Source organism: Rhododendron vialii, chromosome 3a (genome assembly GCF_030253575.1).
Source record: "Rhododendron vialii isolate Sample 1 chromosome 3a, ASM3025357v1".
Classification (NCBI taxonomy): Eukaryota; Viridiplantae; Streptophyta; class Magnoliopsida; order Ericales; family Ericaceae; genus Rhododendron; species Rhododendron vialii.
Window position 1 is genome coordinate 14760707 of NC_080559.1, and position 16575 is coordinate 14777281.

Sequence of the window (16575 nt, forward strand, 5' to 3'; positions counted from 1 at the left end):
CGGTTTTGTATATATATGTAAAACCATGGAGTGTTTTGGATCGTGCACCTATACACATCGGATGCCGTTAATTCTCGCGTTATAGAATTTTTGGACAGCTCGGATCGGTCATCTGGTGACCGGAGTGGGCCCGACGGGGCGTCGGGATCCCTTGGTCGGGAATCGTAGACTTTTTGAATAAAATATTACAAACTCGAACAAATTGTATAGATACTTTTGTTTCTCGAGTTTTTGATTTAAGTAATATAGATACAATTTAAGCAATATTGTGTGATGCCGATTTCCTCACATAAAAATTGACACAAAACTAATTAGAGTTCATGCAAATAATCGAGCCATTTAATTAGTTTAAAATAGGTTTTCAAGAGTTTCCATAAAAAAAGCAACTCATTCCAATATCGGTAAGCGCTTCATCAGTTCATTCAATTTTATCTTATGAAATTTGGCAGGAACCAACTGAATGAACCGATTAAGTATTTACCGATATCTGAATGAGTTGATTTTTTACGTGAACCCTTAAAAATATTTTTTAAATAAATTAAATGGCTCTGATCATTTGCACAGGACTCCAAAATCGGTTCCACAAAAAAATTGTGTTAAAACTTGTGTCAATTTTTGTGTGAGGAGAACTAGCTCATAGGGGCCGGTTCTACCCATACAAATTGTGACATTTCATCTCAGCCATTGAAACTAATGGCTGAAATTAAAACTTAACTAATCTCCCAACACATTGCCACACACTAAAATTACTCATTTCTTATTCAAAATATTCCCACTGAATCCCACACTGCTACAACCAAACCCTAATTAACCACCACCCTCATACCCTAGATTCACCTTCCGGTTGCCCTCCCTGCCCGGTCTCATCCTCCACCATCACCACCACCGTCGGCGTCTCTACATTGAACAAATTAAACAATTAATAAGATGAGGAAAGTTGCCGGTTCTACATTGAACAAATCTACAAACAATTAAAAAGATGGGAAATATGATTCTAATCGATATTGCAATTTTCATTTAGATCCAACTGAACTGGTTTTGCAATTTCCATTTCGATTTAAGTTTGGCAGAGGGACAAAGTGAGAGAGATAGGGAAGCATCAAGTGAAGACAGAGCAATTTTGGAGCAGTAAAAAAGAGGGACATGGCTGGATCGAAGTGAAAACCAACAACCATGGAACCCAAGTCGTTTAGCAGTGATGTTGATGCCACAATCGCCTGCCTTCGAATGCACGTTGACAGAGAAAGGGGCCGACAGTAGTGATGGTAGAGGATGAGATCGGTGACCACAAAGGGGCGAGGAGGCCGACCGAAAGGTGGATATGGGGTATGGTGGTGGTGGTGGTGGTGTGGACTTCGGTGGAAATAGAAAAGACGAAGAGGGAGGGAGGGAGGGAGGGAGAGATTATGTGTAAGTGAGATAGAGAAAAGAGAGTACAATATAATCTTAGCCATTGATTTCAATGGTTGAGATTGAGTGTCGAAATTTTGTATCAAAAATTGTGTGAGTGGAAATATCTATATAATAAAATAGAGTTGTGTTTGAATCCAAAAGACAACCAACGCTCTAGATTTATCCCTCTTTGTGCATAAATCTAGACCCTTCATTCTACAATGGCAGGCCCGTAAATGCCTGTAACATCCAAGGGTTATCCTGAATGGCATTTTATGGGAAACCTAGCCGCACCATTATTCCTATCCCTCACCCTCCCTCTATCTCCCTTAGATGCGCTCTCTCTCTTGATCCGCATCTCTCTCTCCCTTCAATCGACCCATCACCACAGACCACCGCAACACCGCATCCCTCTCTGCTCTCCTTCTCCCTCCGACCCACCGCAACACCGCAAGCCCTCGGAAATCGAATCCCAGTCGCTCCTCTCTGGTGATCCTGATTGGACACCACTACCACCACCGACCGACGCGACGAGTCACCACTTTTACCACCATCGTTCAATGGCATGTAGTTCTTCACCCCAAAAGGTTTATAGTTCTTCTTCTCACCGAAAAACTACGGGTCTAGGGTTTGTTCATTCCCGTGGTATAGACCTATAGAACACCGATTACATACTTGATTAGGGTACGAGTACTTCTCAGGTTAGGGTTTTTCTCTCTCCAAGGGATTTCTTTCATTTCTGAGCACTGCCAACTGTGGTTGATGTTTCTTTTTGTGGACGAAATTTGTGTACTTTTATGTATTTCTATGTGTATAAATTGGTTCGGTTCTGTTGCTGAGAAATTTGTGTATTGAAGTATGTATCAGGTGTGTAGCTGTGGTTGTTCACGATCATCTACGAATCACCTAGGTTTGTAAGAATTTGCTTAAAGCAAGGCTTTCTTTTTCACAGCCCTATTTTAGAGAGACAGAGAGAGTGGTATCGGAAGAGAAATGAAGCAATTCGAATCACGGCAATTTTCAACGTATTACCCTTTATTCCATGCTTTGCATCCCTTTATTATCTGTCTTCGTCTCCTCCTTTTACTTTCACGTGTCGTGAATAGTAATTTCTTTTTTAATTTGTATGTATCCTTATGCTGACTATCAACCTGAAAGGTTTGTTGATGTATTCGATCATCTTCGAGTCATCGGAAGTTCCTTTCGATCATGGCTAAATTATCCCTTTACCACTTTGCAAATTCCAGGAGCATTTGATCGTCGTTGGGACAACCCTTTGCGCTATCACGAAGAGGATCCAAAGCTTATGCCGCCTTAGTAGAGAACTGTGGGTTTCTTGATTCCAAATGGAAGAATCAATAATGAGTCTCTTTTTTTTCTCGGTAGAAGGTCCGAATGTGATTGCTAAGAAAAAAGAGTAAAAATACGAAATAGACAAAAAAGTATACAATACTTAAATCCTTTTTGTCCCCTATTTATGCAACGTGGGTAAGTTGAATGGCATAGTGTTCCTTGAGCTCCACAATTTTCAGTCCATTACGAGACCAATTAAGTTGCTGCCATTCGTCTACGCCAAGCCAATTGAAGCTTTTCTATTCCATCGGTTCACACCAGCAGAGTGCTCCATTGCCTTTTAGTACTCCATTTGTGAGAGTAAAGTGAGTATTATTATATTGTGCAGCACCCTACAAATGACTCCGTTTGGAGTCTTTGTTGGACTTGAAAGCTAGCATAGATATTTTGAACTGAAGCACCAACCAAAAATCACAAAGTTTGGTTGGGAATCGCATCTTTCTTTAGTTGGGTTTGAACTTTTAATCATTACCACAAAGTTTGGTTTTTATTGGTTGTTTGCGATATGGATGTAGGGGGATTCAATTCTGGTGTAGTGGTTGGATATGTGGTGTTGTTGGCTGTTTGTTAGGGGCTCCTATTCTGATTAATGGAGCTCAGCTAGCACGACCAAGTTGGTATTGAATTTATGATAACATCTGATGCTTGGTGCTTCTTCTGGAACTAAAAAATCTGTTGCTTCCTGTCAACGGTGCTCAATTCTACCATACAGGTGTTGGGCTCCTATTCTGCTAGCACAACCAAGTTGGTGCTAAATTTATGATACCATCTGATGCTTGCTGCTTCTTCTGGAACTAAAAAATCTGTTGCTTCCTGTCAATAGTGCTCAGTTCTACCATACAGGTGTTGGGCTCCAATTAAGATTTTTGCTATTTTCTGCTAGATATGTTCTTGCTGATGGTATTTGTTGCTGCTCATATCATAATTGTTAGGATGTCAATGGGGCAGAGCGAGGGTGTTTTGTTTGAAGCAGTCATGTGTTATGATTCTTAATAGGGTACGACGAATTAGAGACAATGGCTAGCAAACAGAAGCCAACACATGTGGCCAATGGAGAAGAATATTCATGGGTATGACCCTTTGGTGTACCTTCTATCTTAATTTCGGGAAAAAAAAATGGAAGTCAACTAACTGATAAGTTTTGGGACAATATTGTATGACCCATTGACCTGATTTGGTAGACAGAGAATTTTTGTTCTACTTTCTTAAATAGTATTGGGATTACAATAATTAATCAGAGTTTCTACACATACTTTTAGGCACAATTTGGTAAAGAGATATCAAAATCAACTCTTGCACAATGTGCACGACGAGAATGAGAACGAATTCTAAAGCAAAGCACTGCGATCAGTGGAAAGTTTAGCTTTAGAGTTTTGTGGCCTAAAAATATAAAAGGATAAAATTCAGCTTCAGAGGTTAATATTCTTGGTTAAATCAATGTGTCTCTGTGTCTATTTCTTTTAGGTGTGAACCAAATTCTCTCTTTTGATGGTGAGATTTGATTTCAAGTTCTAGGAATTCATGTTAATTTGAGTTCTCTCATAATTTTATTTGAATTACTTCTAGGCATGATTAAGTGGTAGCATCGACGACGTAGAGCGGTAGAGGTCTGGCCTTGAATACTTTTCGAGGGTATGCTTCCACTTCTATTTTAAAAAAAATGGGTGTACTATCTACACTAATGAGATGCTATTTGCGTTGGAAGCTAATATGTCTGTAGCTTTCTTACAAAAGCTTTGATTTGACTATGATAGGATGAAAATTTCACGGATGTAAGTTGGAGTTATTTTACCATTGAAAGCAACTTTGTTGGAGCTTTGAAGATAGACAAAGCTTCATAGTGAATGTGGGTGTTTGTTAAAAAAAAATGTAACTATTATTATGCGATTGGGAATCTACAACTTATGGATTCAACTATACTATGGAGTACAATTGTTTAGTTCTCCATATTGATGTTACTAGCGCATGCCCGTGCCTGAAGGCACGGATTGAACATTTAGCACACGCAATTAAATATTGAACCAACTAAAACGCATATAACAAACTTGAATGCTTAAAACTTGATCAAATCAAAAAATACTATCCAAAACACCGATGATACTAAAAAATGATACACATTAACGAAAATGCTTATAAATTTGATTTCTCGTGTCAATGTACTACTCTGCAGCCCTATAAGATGAACGGTTCAAGTTATGGAAAAAAATGCACGATACAGCCCGCAATGCATTTCCACATAATCTAAAATCTTTGTAGCACCAAGTATTTACATGTTTTTTTAATATCTATCCCGTTTATGAACCTCATATGACTCGATAGCTATGCGCGATTTCGATGATGGCAACTAACTGAAAGTCATAGAATTCCACAACATAATGGACAAAAATATAGTAAATTTCAGCAAGTTCATTAGTGTTCGATTATGAGCACTCCGAAGGACTTTTGTAGTAAAAAAAGAGACAAAGAAAGTAAGACACATTATATCATGATGATAGTATTTCCCACATTCGTTAAAAAAGTAGCACATCAACAATATTGTCTATGCATATAAGACAAAAGCCCTAAAAATAGTTAGCCTGGTCCTCAATATTTTTTTTCAAATGGAAGAAGATATGTGTCAACGTGTGATACCTGTGAGTTTTCCTTTCCACTATCTATGTACACTGCCTTCCCTTTCTTAGCTATCGATTCTATTCTTTGTATTTCCTGTTAAAAGTTATGCAAAATGCATTAGTGTACTTAATAGGGTTGGCAGAAAAATCGGTATTTGTACGGAGACTTACCTCATGTACATTGACGGAAATGTTGTTGTCTCAGAGAGATTGAACCTTTATGTATAAATTCATTTAGGAAATAAAAACTATTTAAAAACATGGTTAGTAATAACAAATATTTAAAAAGTAGCCGTATTCACAATGTTGTGTCTATGCATATAAGTCAAATTTTAAAAAAGTAGCAGTACCACTAATTTTTAAAAAGTAGCAATGTATTTTGTCTTATTTGTATTTGTATGGAGACTTACCTCGTGAACATGGATGGAAATATTGCTGTCTCAGAGAGGTTGAACCTTTACGTATAAAAACATGGTTAGAAGATGCAGATAGTTGACCATGATTTTGATTGATAAGAGTCTTACACTTGTATCTACATGCAACTGTTGTTCTGATTGTCGAGCAATACTTTGCTTTAAAATTCGGGCTCTCGTCGTGCACGTTACGCAAGTGTTCCTTTTGATAGCTCTTTTCCAATTTGTGCCTAAAGTATGTACGGAGAAGAAAACCTTACTACCAAACTCCTAACAAAATTAAATCACTATCAAACTTTAGTTGAGTTAGTTGACTACGAATGAATTTTTCAAAAGAAAGACAGTAGATATGCCAAAGAGTGATACCTGTGAATCTTCTTCTCCATTGCCAATATGTGTTGTCTTCCTTTTCTTAGTCATTGCCTTTAAGTTTTTCTAATGCAAGGGTAAGGACCAAACCACAAAAAAATCACAACCGAAGGATCCATACATGGTTACGGAGATAATACCCAAAAATCTCATTCAAATATTTCAATTGGACAGAAACCTTACTAAATTTCAATTTCAGAAACTTTCTAGCCGAAGGGTACTCGAATACTTTTTTTTTTTTTTGAAGGATTTTCAAGGGATATAATTTTGTTTCAATAAAAGAAAGTATGAAACCTCATTCAAACATTTCAATATTTCAATTGGACAGAAACCTTACTAAATTTCAATTTCAGAAACTTTCTAGCCGAAGGGTAGTCGATCCATACATGGTTACGGAGATAATACCCAAAAATCTCATTCAAATATTTTAATATTTCAATTGGACAGAAACCTTACTAAATTTCAATTTCAGAAACTTTCTAGCCGAAGGGTACTCGAATATTTTTTTTTTTAAGGATTTTCAAGGATATAATTTTGTTTCAATAAAAGAAAGTATGAAACCTCATTCAAACATTTCAATTGGACAGAAACCTTACTAAATTTCAATTTCAGAAACTTTCTAGCCGAAGGGTACTCGAATACAATTTTTTTTTTGAAGAATTTTCAAGGATATAATTTTGTTTCAATAAAAGAAAGTATGAATGGCACGTAGGAAGGAGAGAGAGAGAGAGAGAGAGAGAGAGAGAGAGAGAGAGAGAGAGAGAGAGAGAGAGAGAGAGAGAGAGAGAGAGAGAGAGAGAGAGAGAGAGAGAGAGAGAGAGAGAGAGAGAGAGAGAGAGAGAGACCTACCTGGGAATCTGAGGATAATGTTCCCTCAAGGAGTTTCCAATGCCTACAGCGTCCAATACCCTTCAAGCATTGGTCCACAGAGTAAGAGCAAAACCCGTAATTCTTAAGCTCTCTGATGATTCAAGCACTAATTGGGACAAAATGTTTTCTGCAGAACCCGTAATTCTTAAGCTCTCTGATGAAAAATGATCTTATTGTGGTTATAAACTTTGAAGAAGGATAATCTAATTAAGGATTTGTTTTCTCTTTAAGGGGAATCTATCAATAATTATCTCGTGAGAACTAATGAATCAATAATTCCTTTAATGAATCCGTAATTGATTTCCTTAAGTAAGATTACTACTTTATAGTTTGACCGGATCATTCCTTTTGATTGATTAGGATATTAATGGGAATCTATCAATATATAAATGTGTAGCTATTTAAATAAATTGGGAGATTAGGATATTTAAACTGATTGAAATTAGTGACTAATTTCCAAGGATTTCTCATCCAACGGTTGAAATTTATGTACTAATCCAACGGTGAAAAATATGTACCGCTCTCTCATATTATATAGATAGTTAAGTTTGTTAGTTCTGCATGTTGTGTTACTCTATTAGGTGGATGATTTATATGGTTGACCAATTTTTATTTTTCTTCTTTTGTTCTTAAACAAAAGTACTAAAATTCTAGCAGAAGGGATTAGAAAATTGTTCGTTCTTTACTTGCTGATTCAAGTTAAATAGGTCAATGAATATGTTTAGGTTATTGTTTTTCACATAGTTGGATTCGTTGAGCAGGAGTTGATATATTGCACGTGAGTCAATAATTTATTTGCATGAGTTGATCGTTTGAGCGCACGGGCATTCGCTAGTACTACATATAGGGGCCGGTTCTAGAAACAATACATTTTTTGGAGCCCCACGCGAATAATCGAAGCCGTTCAATTTGTTTAAAACATATACTTATATTGATTAAAAGTTTATATTGGAGATAAAGTCATTGGATGCCTGTTTGATGCTAGCTCCCTTGGTCATTTTAGTCAACAACCTTCTCAAAAGCACCAAAAGTAAGGACAAACCGCACATACTTGTTAGCACCCTTGGCACTATTGATATTTAGTCAATAATTTTTTTTTTGATCATTTAACAAGTCCGCAGGCTTACAAAGAAGAGTCACCTACTAAAACATAAAGAAGAGATAACGGGGGTCTAGACACCCAATTACAAGGTAAATTCCCTGACTTGGCTAATGCAGCAACGGCATGGACAGCTTTGTTGGCTCTGCGACGAGCCCAACTGAAGATGATTCCACTAGCTCTGGCCAACTCCCTTATATCCAGAACCACTGCAGCCACCTCCCACGGAGGAACAATTTCTGAAGTGCTAAGATGGATGGCTTCCCTACAATCTGATTCCACCGTGATTCCTTACCATCTTGAATTGGAGACCATGATACAAGCTTCCCTGATAGCTACCAATTCCCCATGGAGGACTGAGGAGATATTGGAAGTTTTGGCTCTACCATCCATGGTAGCCCTTGTATGATCTCGAATCACCACTGCCACATTGTTGTTTGTATCCCCCTCTTTGAAAGCCACATCACAATTTGCTTTGAATTTCGATACGTCCGGAGCCACCCAACTAGATGCAACATCTGCTATGGGTTGGTTATCCATGTGGACAGATGGAATCATGCGAGTACTTGAGAATTCCAGCTAGGCATAATTTGCCCTAGCCATTACTACCATAGGATTCACCTTTTCATTTCGAAAAACATAATCATTTCTCGCCTTCCAAATGTTCCAAGCAGTGAAGGTGATCTTACCCAAAAAATTCATGGCAGTTGGTTTTGACATTGATTCCAAAATGTGCACAGCCCATTTGATTGTTGAATCTGGCCTCCCTATTACCCCTTCAAACACAACATTGCAACCAAACCACACAGCTCTCGCCCACGGGCAGAAGAAAAGCAAATGCTCAATTGTTTCCACCTCTGAATTACAGATTGGGCAGGTATTTGATTGCGCGCATTTCCTTCTAAGGAGATTCTCTTTTGTGGCCAAACCATTCCTACAAACTCGCCACCAAAAATTCTTGATTTTATTGGGGATTTTAAGCTTCCAAATAGCCCTCCAAAAGATGGCTCATGGTTGAAAAGACGAGCTCGGTTTGCAAGGGGATCTAGCAACTTGAGAATTGGTGGCAATATGATACCCAGATTTTACCGAATAACCTCCGTTCTTGCTGTGGTGCCAAACTAATTTGTCCTTGTTAAGACTAGGAAGAGGATTTTTTGGATCGCCTGAAGCTCCAAAGGACTCATCACAGGGGCTAGTTTTGGAGTATTCCATCCTTTGCCAGAATCAATGCTCCAAAGGACTCATCACAGGGGCTAGTTTTGGAGTATTCCATCCTTTGCCAGAATCAATCACATCTGCTATAGTTTGAATGTCGGAGTTTGGTGGTTGCGTTGACTGCACTTTGAAACCTTCCAGCGATGGAGTCCAACCATCTTTCCAAAAATTAATGGAAGCCCCATCTTGAGTTTGCCACCTAAGACCCTTCTCCAAGAGCCCCCTCCTGTGGAGGAGACTAAGCCACACCGAAGAGGCATGGCCTCCTCTAGTTGCCTGAAGAAATGAGGAGTCAAAAGAACACTCATAAATGTACCACCAAAAGCAGAAACAGAGTCATTGAATGCCAACCCCACTGGCCCTTCAGTCATCAACATAAACAATTGCTTTCTACTTCCCTTTCCTATATAAAGCAAACTTCACCATTGTATTCACACACTTTCAGACACAGAATTTTTTGCCCATTCTCCTCTAAAAAAACAAGGGAAAATGACGGCCCAAGACGTGTTTTGATAATTAATACCCACCAAGGACATGCTGAGAACAATTGTTAATGCTGAAAATGTCCTTGACGGATATTAGTTATCAAAATACGTCCTTGGCCGTCATTTTCCCAATAAACAATCTCCTACCCAGAGAAATATTGTAATGTATTTCCAAGTCATTGTAGTTTTCTGTAAGTTTTTAATTATACAATAAAAAGTTCATTTCAATAATTTCTATTGTTTATAAAATTTTGCGTTTACTTCATTACTAATTATTAATCTGTTTAAACAACAAAATTTCTGTTGTTTAATCTATCTTCTATGTTTATTAAAAGTAATTCTTATATATGCACTGCTTCCTCCACTGACACACACTATCTTATGTCGGCCGGTCGCACTAAGTTATACGGAGTAAGAATTATTTTCAAGTCAATCTCATTTGATCTAATTGGCTTAAACATTCTACCTAGTCCCACCTCAAGACTTGAATACCAATTTCAAGTACAGTTGACAATCGGATCAAAAAAAAAAGAAAGTACAGTTGACAATGCAGACTAGTGGACTATGCAGTTGTGTACACCCATAGAGCCCATACCCCAGCCCAATCTATTTATGTTGAGTGAAACCATTAAACACTTTTGTAAAATCATATTTATAACTTTATGTTAAATATATATATTTATGCACGAAAAAAAGTGATGCGAAAATTAATATAGGCTAAGTTTCAATTATTGTTTAAACGGGTTAAATGAACTAAAGCTAAAAAAAACACGAATATCAAGACATGTTATTTAACGAAAATAATTTGTCCAAAGTCCTTAAGTTATAGACAAATTTTTTAGGAGAACCCCACCCATAGTGTGGAGTCAATAAGTTTTGTTGTAGAGTTAGTAAATTTTGGTTTGGTACTAATAATTTTTTTTTTTGTTGCATCAACAATTTTGCTTTGTTGTGAGGGATTTTTGGTGCGACTTTAGCAACTTTTGTACGGGAAAGGTAAATTTTCGTGTGGCAATAATTAATTTTCATAGTGAACACGATACGATATAGTGAATGTGGTGAGGGTAATACTTCGTGGATTCAAAAGATCCATCTACCTCATCCATTATGACTCATCTCACAAGTGAATTGAGTTTAAAACGAATTTAGAATGTATGAGTTTAAGTAGATTCATGAGTTTGGGTCAACATAAATCGAGTAGGTTAAAAAATTATTCAATATATTGTAATTTGCAAAATTCACTTACTAGAGATCATCCTATTAAACAAGCCCAATCCTTTTTTTCATCGACAAAAAAAATTATTAGTGAAATCTTGCCAAAGGGAACCTAAGATCAATTATCACCTAAGATCAATATAAACACTCTTACGTAATTCCCGAAGTAAATTGATCAAATAAATTAAATTATCACTACTAGCAAATAGGCCCTATATTTTGGGAAGTTGTGCAAGACAATCTCTGTGTTTTATTCACACAAATTAGAACCCTCATGAATTAATAGAGTATGGTCTTCTTGCCAATTAGTGGTGAGAGTAGAACCTGCAAGTTGGGAAGGATAAACTCATGATTTAGTGTTGTAATTTCCCTTGACTCAAATTTCCTTGGTAGTTTGCAGATTTGATATTTTTGGTGAAGATTTATTTAGGGTTCGCAAAGATTTTACAACTATGCCTATTTAAATAGATTCCTGCTGTAATCATTTCATCAAATTCAGAATTACAATTAAAAAAAGTCAGAATTGAAATTAAGTCAAACCGAATTCTCAGTTCAGATTATTTGATTTTGGTGTGAACATTTGGTTCACAAAGGAAGTTTATGACTATACTCATTTGGATGGGTCGTCTACATATCCAATTCAGAAAATTTGAAATTAAATCGGAAACATTCAAAACTGGAATCAAGTTTTCGGAGTTCTAATTGGAAATTCAATTCAAATTTTCTGTTAACAAAAAATATTTTTGACTAAACAAAGCATTTTAAGGAAATTGAATTCTTCATGCTGAGCATGATCATTATGGATCAATATGTTGGGACACAAAAAGTTATTGAATTTTTGGTGAAAAAAAAAAAGTTCTTGGATATCTTATTTTGATGCACCAGAAAGAAAAAAAGTTATTAAGTCACCCTAATAATTTAATTCAATATGCTGTTTGAGGCTTTAATTGACACATTTTTGAAGGGCCACACGGGCTGTCCAACTCGTGTGATAATTTAGCCTTAATGCATGGCATTTTTGAAGGACTCAAATGGGCCTTGGAAAGCTTTTCTTTCGTGTTGTAAGCACCCATATGGGCTGTACATTTTCTTTCGGCTTTGAAAGGATATGAGGTGGACCCACGTAAGCTGCCCAATTGGAGATTTGGAGGGCCCGTGAAATAGGTGGAACTTGACGGTCCAAATGAAAATCTACTAAACTTCAATAACTTGGGACATTTGATTTGATGACATAAAAGTGCATTGCATGTTAGCTTATGTTGCTTTAAAAAATATTTAATGTAGAACCAGGGTTCCGTTTGTTTGGACGTAAAATATTTTTGTCCAAAATATTTTACTTATTATTCCTTGTTTGGTTGGACAAAAAGTTGGAAAACATTTTCCATAGTTAAATATTTTCCATGATCCGACTAAAAATGATTTACTTTCAAAATAGCGGTAAGTTATTTTACCACTTCAATCTTGTGCAGCTGTGCCAGTGACTATGACGTGTTTCCCTCTATTAAACTTCTGACTTTGCCGTTTGACTGTACCTCTGTGTTGCAATTTTGGATGCCTTCATGCCTAAACTAATTTTAAACTTTTGCCGGAAAACGTATTTTCTAATGGTTAAACAAACACTGGAAAATAACATGAAAAAGATTCTTTTTTGCAACATTATTTTATATGAAAAATATTTTACATCAAAACAAACGGAACCCAAATGAGCCATCGAAAACATGTACTTCCGTCTCTATATATGTAACGATAAGAGAATTGTTTTTTTTTTTTCTCTCCTAAACTTAAATTTAGTACGAACTGATAAAAATTGAACCCTTTGCTCGATTGGCTGATCAATTAAAACAAGTGTACCTAATACATTAAAAAATATTTTACATCAAAACAAACGGAATCCAAATGAGCCATCGAAAACAACATGTACTTCCGTCTCTATATATGTAACGAAAAGAGAATTGTTTTTTTTTTTTTCTCTCCTAAACTTAAATTCAGTACGAACTGATAAAAATTGAACCCTTTGCTCGATTGGCTGATCAATTAAAACAAGTGTACCTAATACATTGCCTACTAAAATTTGGAGACCTTTTCTGGGTCTAGGTTAGGGGTCCCGAAATGACCACTTCCTCGATTGGCCTCCCCTGAGCTGATTCTTCTCCCCATTGTGGAAATAGAACTGTGCTACATACACAGCAATTTGTGCACAGATCGTGCACAGATTTTATTGTGGGGCCCACCATGGGTCCCACACAAATCATCCAAGCCGTTCATTAAATGTAAAACATTTTTTCAAGGGTCCCCGTAAAAAATAAGCTCAATCCAATACCTATAGGTGCTTTATCCAACCATCTAACTTTTCATTTAGATTTTCGGATAATGAAAAATTATACGATTGGATCGAGCATCTATAGGTATCGGATTGAGATTATTTTTTACGGGGACCTTTGAAAAAATATTTTACATTTAATGAACGGGTCGGATGATTTGTGTGGGACCCATGGTGGGCTCCACAACGAAATCTGTGCACAATCTGTGCACAGATTGTATGTGTGTGTAGACTTTCTGGTGGAAATATCCTTTAGTTTTGGTTAGTTTATGACCTACCAACACTTTTTAAACTGGATTTGATAGGGGGCTGAGATGTAGAGACGGGACGAGTGTAGAGTAAATGGAATGTAGAGTGTATGGTTTTTATTCTTTCTTTCCGAATGAATGGCTCATTTGTTAGCGGGATATGATTTGGAGGGGAGAAGGTGGATATAATAAAAGGTTGATATATATAATTAGAGGTCAATATAAAAAGGTAATCAGAGCAGTACCAAAAAAAAAAAAAAAACATATTTTTAAGATCGAGATGATATATAACATACTTTTAAGGTTGAGATTGAATTGAACTAACATCCATAAAATAACAATGTGCATATATAAAAATGATTGGACGGCATCTTAAAACTTAAAATTATAAGTAAGTGTGATGTAACTGTTCAGATTATAAAAAAAATGGAAAATAAATAGAAGGCAGCAGTAAAATCTTACAAGTACTTAGTATCTTTTTCCGGTGCTTAATTATGATAATTTAATATCACTCTCACGGCATCTTTGAATCTAGTCTCCACTCCGCCCATGAGTATATTCTATTTGTCTGCTTCAACGACTACAACAACTATCGTTGAAAGTGAAATTGTGCGGGTGGGTTGCACCATTGTGTCGGAAAGGTATGGAAGCAACAATTGCAATTGATTGGATCTGTTTGTTGAAATTGATTTAAGGTGTGAATACTTATTTTTTAAATTAAAGATCATATATTGTGAGAGAATGACATGCCTCGTAAAACAAAAAATAAGTACTTAAAAAATAAAAATCTTAACGGAATGGGTTCTTAGGCCATCCACAGTGGCATAATCAAAAATGGATAACCAAAAGTTGACACATCAGCTTTTGATTATCTATTTAAGAGATTGTTAAGCTTAACAATGTTGAGGTTCACAATGGTCACTTCTAGTCCATAACTAAAATAAGAGATACACTACAATTACACACTCTCTCCCCTTGTGTTTTCCACCATTGATCACTTCCCTCCATTACACATTTTTTTTGGCAAAAATATATCAATTTTCTCCTTTAATTTTGGGAAAAAAATTGGTGACTTCTTTCCCTAATATTATGAATTTAGAAAAAAAATCATGTACTCAAAAAAAAAAATGTGTTCTTGAATTTGTAAAAAAATGTAAGGTTTTTTATGTACTCAACTACAGGGAGAGGAACGACAAAAGAATAAAATAAAAACGGAAAAAAAAAGTAAAATACCTTAATGCGGCGACAAATGTTTTCCACCATTGATCAATTTCCTCCATTACGATTTTTTTTTTTGGCAAAAATATATCGATTTTCTCTCATAATTTTGGAGAAAAAATTGGTGACTTTCTTTCCTCATATTATGAATTTGGAAAAAAAATTATGTACTCAAAAAAAAAAAAACAGATGTGTTCTTGAATTTGTAAAAGAATGGAAGGTTCTTCATGTACTCAACTACAAGGAGAGGAACGGAAAAAAAACGGAAAAAAAAATGAAATACCTTAATTCCGTGACAATGAGTTGAATTGTAAATGATTGAAAGATATGAGCTTCACTTTTGGAGGGAAAGAAAAAGAAAGAGTTTGTGGCCGAAGAAAATGAGATATAGAGCACGCGAAGAAAAGAAGAAAATACCATTTGAAGCATGCGTGTACATAAATTTTAGAACTAGTTAACTTATGTAGTGTGATATCCACAAATTTTGATTATTGAAAAAGGTTGCTAGTTTTGATTATCCAAAGCCCAAAATTTGATTATTTATAAGAATGTTGTTAAGTTTGATTATACCATTGTGAGCCATCTTTTACCCCAACATTGTTAACTTTAAAAATAATTTGCTTTTGATTATACTACTGTGGATGGCCTTAGTGATTTGCATTGAAATAAGATAGATCGAAGACATATAGAAGTATCTGGTGGGCCGAGAAGGAATTTTCAATGTCGACATTTCTCTCTCCCCTCTTCTTCTTCCATCTTTTGCTGGAATTTTTGTTCCACAACATAGAATTCAATGCAGGAGATGTGTATATCCTCCTATATTTTAACTACAAAAATTGGATTGGTAAAATGGGTGTTCCAAATTGCATTTTATTTCATGATGTGCTTAAATTAGATGGATTAAATAATTAAAATGACAGAGGTTGCTCAATTTTTCTCTGTAAATTTTGGGATAACCAGTAAGAAACCTTCTTTAATTTATATCGTAGAACTACGTGAAGAATATTTTATTCGATACGGGTTGTCAATGTTAGGACATGGTAATTACTTAGTACGAGTCACTTATATTGAGAAGTTTATGTAGGAGGCGTATAGTATTTGCTAGTATAAACAAATACATATGCCTACATGTTTTTAAATAAAATAAATGATAGCGGTATCTAAAAAAATATAATTGTCGCAAATTCAAGCGTTTAGAATATAACTTTTAAGGGTTTGGCCAGATGACGACCAATTTTGAGGCTAATTGAATCAAATTCAATCTAGTACTAAACAAACTTAAACTCATGATCCATTGAACAATCTGAACTTAAAGTTAAGAAAGTAAGTTCTTCCCTCCGATGAATGGACATCATGATATATTGAGTACGGGTACCGTAAAAGAGATCCCATTAGTAATTAATAGCATATATATAAAATGAAAAACATATAATATATTTCTTCAGGCTGTGCAAAGACTAGATTTAAAAATCACCAAACATCAAAATGTCTAATTAAATCCATATAGTAAAATACGAAGGCATCAAAAAACTATATTGGTGTCTCTAGCTAACAGTTTATGATATGTTTTAAGGGTTGAGATTACAAACACCTAGAGTATAAAACAAAGCGCTTTTTATTTATTTATTTACAAAATGTCTATTCATATAAACAAAGTAATACCGTTCATTCAATTGTATTTTCATAGTAAGTTTGTAAACATTAGATCATTTTTTTTCCCCATGAGATACATAGAACATTCTCCCAATAACTCTACCTCCTCT

At 35.7% G+C, this 16575-nt stretch overlaps 1 protein-coding gene across 1 annotated transcript; it reads left to right on the forward strand.

Annotated features, from left to right (window-relative positions):
- The first annotated feature begins 1628 nt into the window (after positions 1–1628).
- LOC131321131 (uncharacterized) lies at positions 1629–2834 on the forward strand. The gene is made up of 2 exons (XM_058352140.1): positions 1629–1986; positions 2640–2834. The coding sequence occupies exons 1-2, from the start codon at positions 1629–1631 to the stop codon at positions 2708–2710; spliced, it is 429 nt and encodes a 142-aa protein (XP_058208123.1). The 3' UTR covers positions 2711–2834.
- Positions 2835–16575: the final 13741 nt, after the last annotated feature.

What these genes read in the sequence shown, in the direction of transcription:
- LOC131321131 (XM_058352140.1), top strand. Translation starts at nt 1,629, where the DNA reads ATGCCTGTAACATCCAAGGGTTATCCTGAATGGCATTTTATGGGAAAC. An exon ending in TTCACCCCAAAAGGTTTATA is followed by an intron (nt 1,987 to 2,639) that starts GTTCTTCTTCTC and finishes TGCAAATTCCAG; the next exon opens with GAGCATTTGATCGTCGTTGG.